The 9,715-nt window shown below is 35.4% G+C and overlaps 1 protein-coding gene across 1 annotated transcript in view; it reads right to left on the bottom strand.

Annotated features, from left to right (window-relative positions):
- Positions 1 to 9,162, bottom strand: part of LOC106869406 (GATA-type zinc finger protein 1) — a 10,301-nt gene extending 1,139 nt beyond the window's left edge. The window contains exons 1-4 of the mRNA XM_014915131.2: positions 8,966 to 9,162; positions 6,209 to 6,541; positions 2,528 to 2,661; positions 915 to 1,005 (exon numbers count right to left, since the gene is read on the bottom strand). Of these exons, the coding sequence (XP_014770617.1) occupies positions 915 to 1,005; positions 2,528 to 2,661; positions 6,209 to 6,541; positions 8,966 to 9,096 (689 nt within the window). The 5' untranslated portion in view covers positions 9,097 to 9,162. The remainder of the gene's footprint in view (positions 1 to 914; positions 1,006 to 2,527; positions 2,662 to 6,208; positions 6,542 to 8,965) is intronic.
- Between the last annotated feature and the right edge of the window lie 553 nt (positions 9,163 to 9,715).

The following is a 9,715-nucleotide window of genomic DNA, read 5'->3' as shown; positions in this document are numbered from 1 at the left end:
TAGAGAGAGATAGAGAGAGAGAGAGATAGAGAGAGATAGAGAGAGATAGAGATAGAGAGAGAGAAAGAGAGAGAGAGAGAGAGAGAGAGAGAGAGAGCAAAGAACATTCGTCCTTTCTGCCCCACCCTGTATATCTTTTTACTTTATATCAAGATGCAACAAACAAAATAATTTATCTGACTATAAACAGACTACGAGGTCACATTCCACTGTAGATATTTTCAGTGTGTTTCCAGGAAAGATGTTTAATTCTACTCTCATGGTTTTCAACTATGAGGAGTAGCATGTCTTCTAGAGACCTTAACTCACTTTTTCCTTCCATCTCGATCCACGGGCTATTTTCTCCTTTGAAAATTCCCTCCCCAGAAAAATCCACAAATATTTGTATCATGGACAGACACTCCCACCTTGTCAGTTGGTTAGTTACTTAAACAGATACCGGTTCTATGCTAGCATAAATCAGCTTGACAGGATTCAGTGGTCTCAGAAACTGCATCAGGCTCCAGTATATGCTTTGGCATGGTTTCTAAAGCTGGATGATGTTAACAATAAAGAAAGAATGTTATCAGCACTGAAAGGTCTGTAACCATTGTCTAGGTGCAGGCCTGGCGATGTGGTTAAGAAGTTCACTTTGCAACCACATGATTTCAGGTTCAGTCCCATTCTACAGTACTTTGATAGAAAGTGTCTTCTACTATAGGCGCAGGCTGACCAATGTCTTGTGGGTGAATTTTGTAGATAGAACATGCAGAGGTATGCTGTATGAGTGAAAAGACACCAATAGAATAACTCCTGGCTTACCAAAAGTACTGAGGTCAATTTGACGAATGAACCCCTTCAAGATGATGCCCCAGCCTGATCACAGATCAATAACAGAAATGAAATGAGTAAAAGAACTTCAAGTATAGACATACCTGATCCCACAAGCATTACACAATGGTGTCCCATCTTCAGCCTCTCGCCACAAAGGAGTTTTCTTTGTTTTACATGATTCACACACTTTGACTGCAAAGATAAGTTAATACAAGGTGCAGTTCAATTGAAACATTTGTTTATAAAATAAGGACAATGACAGATGACATTAGCTAAAAAGAGAAAGAACGGAAAAGATTATTTTTACAAAAAATAAGCATGTGCTACATGTAGAATGTGTCAGCCTCCACAATAATTACATTGAAGCCACTTCAATGACAAGTGCACAAGAAGGAATGCATTTCCTAATACCTTGCATGATACTGGCTGCAGATGATTCCAACCTTCCTTTCATTTTGTAAAGGAGTTCTGTTTCCTGTAAGGCTGTCCTACTCACTGACAATAAATAAGGCACAGGGACAGACATTTAACAATATTGGAATATATTTGCCACATCCTGTGTTCAGCCATGGGTAATTATATGTGGCATTTGCTAGGATCGGGAAACTATCTAATGTGACAGTAAGAGTTGTTGAGACCAACAGACAAGACAAACAAGAAAACAAATTCTTACAAAAAACATTGTGTATAATGAAGTGCTGACAGAGTAAATCTAGAGTTTTATTAATCTCCTGCATATGTATGCCATTCATATTACAGTCAGTTCATATATACCTTGTAAAGTATTTTCCGTGATCACATAATGCCTATTTCATACATATTTAAATTACAGTTCTATATTTAAGAGATGAGGAATTATTTACATTTGACAGATATTTGTCCTCATCTTTTTTGTTGTTAACACAACGTTTCGGCTGATATACCCTCCAGCCTTCGTCAGGGGTCTTGGGGAAATTTCGAACCTCGGTTCTCATTCCTTACGATGTTACTATTATTATATTATTATTATTATTACTATTATTAATTAGGTCGCTGCCATGAATCGAACTCGGAACCTTGGGGTTAGTAGCCCGCGCTCATAACCACGCCATATGCCCGTGGGCAATTATGGGGTGAATTTTAAGGCTTATAAATCTATTATTTTTCTATCCTTCCTCAATACCGTAATAGTAATAATAATAATATAATAATAGTAACATCGTTAGGAATGAGAACCCAGGTTCGAAATTTCCCCAAGACACCTGACGAAGGCTGGAGGGTATATCAGCCGAAACGTTGTGTTAACAACAAAAAAGATGAGGACAAATATCCGTCAAATGTAAATAATGTAAATATTTAAATTAGTTCGTTTTTTTTTCTGTACATACAGTTTGTATAGTCCCATTTGTAATGTGGAAGGTTTGTAATATAGTCCCATTTGTATCTAACTCAGTGAGTAAGCTCATGTTTATTCCTTCAATTATATTTAAAAGCACCGCTTTGATTAAATGACAGGATATGAAATGAATGTTTTTGGAACTCCTTGCTTGTGTTTAATATACTGACATAATGTTTTCAGATGTGTTGACTTATATCATGGAATTTCCACAAGTCCTGCTAGTAAAACATTATTTGTTCAACAAATGCCATTAGTAAAATTAAACTACACATTGAGTTATATATGAAGATTCAGGGATTTGGAAATGACTAAGTCCAACAAAGTTGCTCTACTTACTATGATGCTCACAGGATTCGGTATGTATAGGTTCAGAAATACTTTTTGGGGAGTTCTCCATCTCGGAACCACTCAATGTATCTGAGTGATTAACAGTTTTTTCTTTTCGATGTAACTGCTTTTCTTTGAAGTTCCTAAAGTTCAAATATAACACATAATTATCAATAAATAAATCATTAATTTCTTTTAATAACAAACCAATTGAAACCAAATCTCTTACATTCTTCGTTTTCAAATCAAAATCTTAATTGAATCACCATTGTTATACAAAAAATTACACAGTATATATTAAATTGTATTCCAAACAGCAAATAAATCAGTTGATAGACTAAATTGTTTGAAATTAGTGATTATTATGGAAATTAAGCAAACAAACAAGCAGTTTCTAGTTGTTGAAAATATGTCAGAAAACATTTAAAAGAATCAAAAGGTCATAACCATCATTAATGAACATCCATTTTCCTTGCTGGAATGGGTAGGATGGTTTGGCAGGAACTGGCAAGTCAAAAATCTACACCAAGCTCTGCTGTCTGCTTTGGCATGGTTTCTGTGGCTGACTGCCGCACTTCCTAATGCCAACTACATTAAAGAGTGTGGAATGGATGATTTTTATGTGGCACCAGCAGCAGTGAGGTCACGATGATCCCCTCAACTGGGACAGAGAGTAGTAGGACAGAAAGGGTACTTGCATTGGAACAGAGACATGGCTTCCTCAGATGGAGGAGAAAGATAGGAGAGAAAGATGGTGAAGATGTGAGAGAAAGGTGATTAGGGGCTGTACACCCAAGTTACAGGGTGGTATATAGTGGAGCAGACTAGGGATTGGAGAGGGCGGGTAGGCAGGTGAGTTCACAAGGTTTCAAAAGTGGTAGCCAGTGGAGAGGGGAAGGAATTTAACAGATACACCACAGGTATACTATTGTTGAAAGTGTCACATCACAGATGGGAAGAGGATGTGCAGTTTGCATGTTAGTAGGAAATAGTATATAGGGGCCAAGTTGGATTGGAGAGCACAGATGTTAGAGAAGAGAAGGGAACAGTGGCCAGTGAGCTTTATCTTTAGAAATGTAAGGAAGTACAGAATGTGTTATTGCACCATGTCATCACAAGAACTTCGTTCTGTGAGCCTGGACTAGCCATGCGGTTGTGTTAAACAAAGAAAGGGTATATGCACATCATATACAACAGGAATATATCAGACAAACAATATAGATATATACATATATACACACACACACACCAACCTAAGCTATTTTATTGCTCTAAATAATTCATAGCTTCTATTAACCAAGAAACATAATTAGCAAAGGAAATAATGATCTGAAAAAAATAGTTAACAGCACAAGAACAGACGGACCTGCTATCTGTGACAGCTGTAATAGAAATCAGGCTGTGTATCTACAACCATGACTATCAACCTTTGCATTCATATTAAATCTCCCTCTTTGTTACTCTCATCTATCACTGCCTCTCTAGTATAACTCTCTCTCTCTCTCTCTCCCATCATGCTGCCTGCACAAAGGATAATATCACATTGGATCTGCCTATATTCAATCCCCTCCTTTATTGCAAATCATTTCCATGACTGTTTCCTCCTATCACTCATTACTGACAACCATCAAACTACTCTCTTACCATCACCCATCTTCTTTGGTATTCATCTGTTTCTCATTCCTCTTTTATCACTTGTTGACATTACTCTCACTTTTGCTACTCTATTTCTTTCTCTCTCCCTTAAAGCATTCTATTTTTGATAGTGGATGAAGTTCCTAACATCAAGCACTTTACAAAATATACTTGATGCATTTTATCATTGTATAAGCATTAGAGAGGCAACTGTTTACAGAGAAAGAGAAGAATGGTCCTCTTAATACTGTATTGTTTCCACTGATTTGCTAACCATTTGTATACTGGGCGTATTTTATCAAGGTACCACCATGATATTGAGTTTGTTTTGTGATCCACAAGATGAAAGAATCATCACTACCCTACAGAGTCTGTTTGCTCAAGGAAACATGACCAAGAGGACGAATAGCAGATTGTGGGGATGAGAGTATAATGGGGAAGAGACTGATTGGAATGAGACCATGATGAGGGGAAACTGTGAGGATTGTGAATAGAAAGGAGTGAGAGACTAACAGAGAGCGTGATGGGGAGAAGTGATGCGATGGTATAGTGCATAGGTGAAACGACCTTTGCCTTCTTCGGAAGGATTGTCTCTGTTTCTGAAGGTCGTTTCATCGAAAGGGAAAGCAATGGCATCAGTTTTTATGAGATGCAAAAGGCATTGTGTTTATTGACCATCTCCAACAGAGCCATGCCATTAATGGAGGGTACTGTGCCAACTTGGTGAGGCAGTAACAAAAGGTTATCAAAACCATATGCCCAGGGAAACTTACGAAAGGAGTTTTGTTTCATCTGGACAATGCGCAAGTACACAAGTCTTTGTTTTCAATGTCTGTTGTGCTTGACTGTGGCTTTCAACTAGTTGATCTCCCTCCTTATTCTCCTGATCTGGCCCCATTGGACTATCATCTGTTCCCCAACATGAAAAAAAAACACTTGGTTAGAAAACAGCATCACAATGCTGATGACATCTGCTGTTGAAATTTCTTCACTAATTTGAATCCAAGCCATGAAATACCAATGGAAGAATCCTCATTTGGTTACATCCCACAAGAACTTTTCAGCCTCATAGCAGGTGTCTAGATATATACAAGGACCGATTACTATTGTTAGACTAAAAGAGGTGTAGTTGATATACCAAATCAGTAGTCTGTGAGGGAAGAGGAGGGGAAAGAAAAGGAGACAATGACAGAAAATGATATTAATAAAGTAGAGTTTGGGGTCAGCAGAATATTGGAAGTAAATTTGGTGTAGAATTAAAACAGAAAATCTTAGGTAAAGGAGACTGGAAGGTAAAGCTAGACAAAGATGCTCTCTTGACCCTGCTGCTTTGTCCCTGCAAGGCCGTGAAAACAGGAGGAAGAAAGGGGTGTACCATTAGTAGACTGGTATCCATTTTGAGCTAAGTAGCCTGAAGCACCTTGTTCTAGGACATAATGCAGAAGCCAGTCTTAAAACTGAACCTGTGTGTGTGGCAACGTTAATGTGCCTATTAAACTATATAATGTTCAACGAGTGTAAAAAATTTTTTAGAAAACATTTGTATCCATTTTTACATATTGATTTGTTAGACGTAGCAAAATCTCAATTGTATAAAAGCTATATTGATGATTTGCCTTAACATTAGATCAGAAGCTGAACTAAAATAAAATGGCTGCAATCAGATTACAGACGGAGAAAATTCCAATAAGTTATTGAGAATATTAGTCATGGCCGATTCCAGTGGTCCAGGCGTGCTAACGATTCTGCCAGTTCATACCTTAAACCATTACGAAAAAATATTGAAGGAGAAAACACAACGAACGAAGAAAAAACAGGTAAGCTATATTTTATTCGGAAAAAAAAAAAAAAAAAAAAAAAAAAAGCAGCTATATTTCTGTGGTAATTGGCCACATGGAGCCATTGTGACAATATGGTAAGAAGTTAGACTAGCGAAACAAGCAAAGAAATCAGCTGTAATAGTTTTAATTCAATTAATTTGTTTTCATTAATTCAATCCCACTATTGTTGATTGGTTGATAAACAGAAGGAAAAAGTATAATGAATTAAACTTACTTAGACAATGTTTCAATGGTTAACTGGCTTTCGTTATTCACCAGTTTCATATGAAATCCAAGTACTACTCCACGAAAATTTGGATCAAACCTCGCTGGACTTTTGTGGGGAACAGATGACTTCCTCCGGTTCACTTTAACATTTGATGTTGGAGGAGAAGGTGAAGAATAGATCGAAGTCGGGGAAGAAGGAAGGTTGAAGGTGGGACTTGTGAACGACAAAGGGGAAGCCTGTTGTTCCTCCAAACGGTCCTGAGAAGCTTGTGGTATGCCTTTCGCCTCCACTAATCGCTTGGCATACGAAAAGCGGTCGGAAAAGAGATGCGTTGAAATTCTATAAAAGAATGGAAAGAAGCCATATATGGTGTTATTGTGCCAGGGAGAAATATTTACGGTAGTGAAACATTGTTATTTATTAGAGAAACCTCAGTTTGAGAAAGAATTTCAGTTGCAGAAATCAGGAAACTAATAGAAATGATTTTCTATTAATTTCCCAACCAAATCATTAATTTAATTACTTTTTAAAAAAATGTTAATTCTTTACTTCCAATTCTCAGTCTCTGTGTTTCTTAAACTTTTTTTTCGCATGAATTCACAATTACCAAGACCTTAATAGATGTTATATAAAGTATTTCGTAGGTTTTTACTCCAGTCTTGTGAATAAATGGCGAACAGAAAAAAAGTACGAGTGGAGGGGAATAGAGAGGAATGAGTTGTCTAGATAAACTATTAAGTTGCATATATTATGAATGTCATTATCTTATTTTTATCTTTCATATATCGCTTATGTCGACAAAGCAAACAAATACTGAATGAAGGTTGATGTGATTTGCATAGACACTTCCCCTAAAATCCCTGGCCTCTCAATGTTAGAAACTTTTATCATTAACGGTAATTTTTCAGATTAACACCCGCACGATCTTCACTAGGATGTGAGAGTTAGGGTTTTAGGGTCAGGGTTAGGGTTAGTTTTAGGGCTCATTGGCAAAATATCAAAAGTCTGAAGTAGACAAGACTTGGTCTTCTGAGAAAATCGTTTCTTTGGAAAAAAAAAAAGTTCTTCAATGGTTTTGAAACTAACGAAGCAGAATTTAATTTACGCTATATTTGTTTAAACCAAACACATGTTTTTTCATAGACTGAAATCTATTTCAACTTGCACTCGCTTCAACAAAGATAGTTAAAATATCAATAAATCGGAAACGAAACTTTAATAGAATTAAATCTCACACACCCACACCCACAGATAGATAGATAGATAGATAGATAGATAGATAGATTACACACACACACACAGATGGGTGGGCGGTACGTCAAAAAGTCTCTCGCAAAATTGCAAGCACTAACACCATTAATAACAAACCCTTTTTTCTTTGCAGGTAACAAAAATGTAAAAAAAGGGTCCCCTATAAATACATAAATTATAGACATTTACAAATGAACAACCCAGAATACACTTTCAGCTTTATACTTTTTGAAAAGACAGTAATATATATATCAACCTGTTGGGTTCAGAATGTAAGTTGTGTCAGAGCCATCCATCTTAATTAAATATAATAAAGGAATATATATGATTAATTTTGAGAGAAACGGTAGTATTCCTTCTTTTGATTAATTTAGGGAATGTGTGGACCTTTCTGAACAAGTTTTATTGCCATTGTCCATTTACATTTGCAGCTAAGCCTTTGGGATAGTCATTTGATAACATACAAAACTGTTAAATTAACTTGAAATTTATTTCAGGAAATGTCAAAAATTTCGTCGCACAACTACGACCTGATCACCGACACAATACCAGTGTAAATGATGTATATTTTTTGTAAAATTGCTAATTCAGTGTAATTACAATACAAAATATAATATTTCCAGTTGCTGTAATAAAAAAAAAAAAATTCCCCACAAATGGTTTCAATAGTTTTAACAGAAAGATTTGGAAGAATTAGATGGAAGTTCTCTGGTAATTTTCTTTCATGCAAATAAATGTTTATGTTAATTTTAAAATTTGCCTGCAAAATCTTATAAAATGACAATGCTCTAAAAGATGAACATGTTTATATGTTATATTTAAAAATAAAAATGTGGTGGTGAGAAGAAAACATTAGCTCAATGACTGATGCTTGGTTTAAGCGGAACTAGGTTTCTTGGAGAAAGAACAACTGCTCACCATAATTCTTAGATTACAACATATCTCAGTTAATAAATATGTTAAAACCCTTCTGGTGATCTTAAGATATGAATGCTTGGGTTCTAAAAGAATGTCAAATAAATCGCGATCCACTTTTTATATTTCATTTCGTAGTTTTTAATTATTAAGTCTTTACAAACTTGACATGGATTAGGTGACCAAAAAGATACACATACATCTTCACACATCTACATATTTATATACAGTTTATATACACCTCTATGTAAACGTGTTTAACACATCTAAGCATACATCTTTTCACACATCTACATACATTTTTATACACATCTATATATCCACAAACACACAAGATCAGAGGGAAATTCAGTGCAGAAAGAACTCCATCAAATCATACCCCTAACGCCTTGAAAAGAAGACATCATACATCCTAGATAAATAATACTGGCCCCTACATAAAGGGGTGATGATCATGGCTAGGAACCTTTTGATCATAGATCTCGATCAGATATCAAAGACATTGAGACTAAACAATAACATATTATACATATACATACATATATATATATATATTTATATATACATACATACATACATACATACATACATACTAACCCTGTCTCTTTGGGTAAAATGAGCTCATTTTGGGATGGATTGTCAATGACTGGTAAAGAATTGTCACAGGTGTTGAGTAAAATTCCATTTGGCATCATCATTCTATATGACACACACTTCGTTTCCTCCATTTCGAAAGAAGCTTCTGAACCATTATAAACGTCTTCCCATAGAATCGGGGATTCATATGCAAATGACAAGACGGCTCTCTACCGACAATCACGGATTATTACGAATTATTATTTGCATTTTAATTTTTTTCGATAATAATAATAATAATCACCATAATAATTATGTTGAAGAAAAGAAGGATTTCTAAAATATAACAATAATTTCTTACAAAATAATAAAAATTATTATTAAAATTGTTGCTTCGGCTCTTGAGTTCAAATCCCGCCGAGGCCATTTTTACCTTTTATCTTTCAGGGTCGGTAAAAATAAAGTACTAGTCAAGAATTGGAGTCGATGTAATCGATTAACATCTTTCTCTAAATTTTGCGGCATATACTTATGGTATAAAATTTATTACTATCATAATTGTTATTATGGTTGTTGTTTTTGTTTTTTAATATTATTTATTGTCAGCGTCGGTATACCCAGACAAATACTGAGGTCGATTAAATCGACCCCATTGCCCCCAAACCTTTGGCTTTGTGTCAATATAAAAAAAAAATCAGTACTATTTATTACTTTCTTGAGCTAATAAACTTTTCTGGAGGTAGAGGTCCAAGTTTTTATATATATATATAT

The sequence above is a fragment of the Octopus bimaculoides genome, chromosome 10 (assembly GCF_001194135.2).
Source record: "Octopus bimaculoides isolate UCB-OBI-ISO-001 chromosome 10, ASM119413v2, whole genome shotgun sequence".
NCBI classification, from domain to species: domain Eukaryota; kingdom Metazoa; phylum Mollusca; class Cephalopoda; order Octopoda; family Octopodidae; genus Octopus; species Octopus bimaculoides.
The sequence above is the reverse complement of the archived record's forward strand: the minus strand, read 5'-3'. Positions and strand labels throughout refer to the sequence as shown.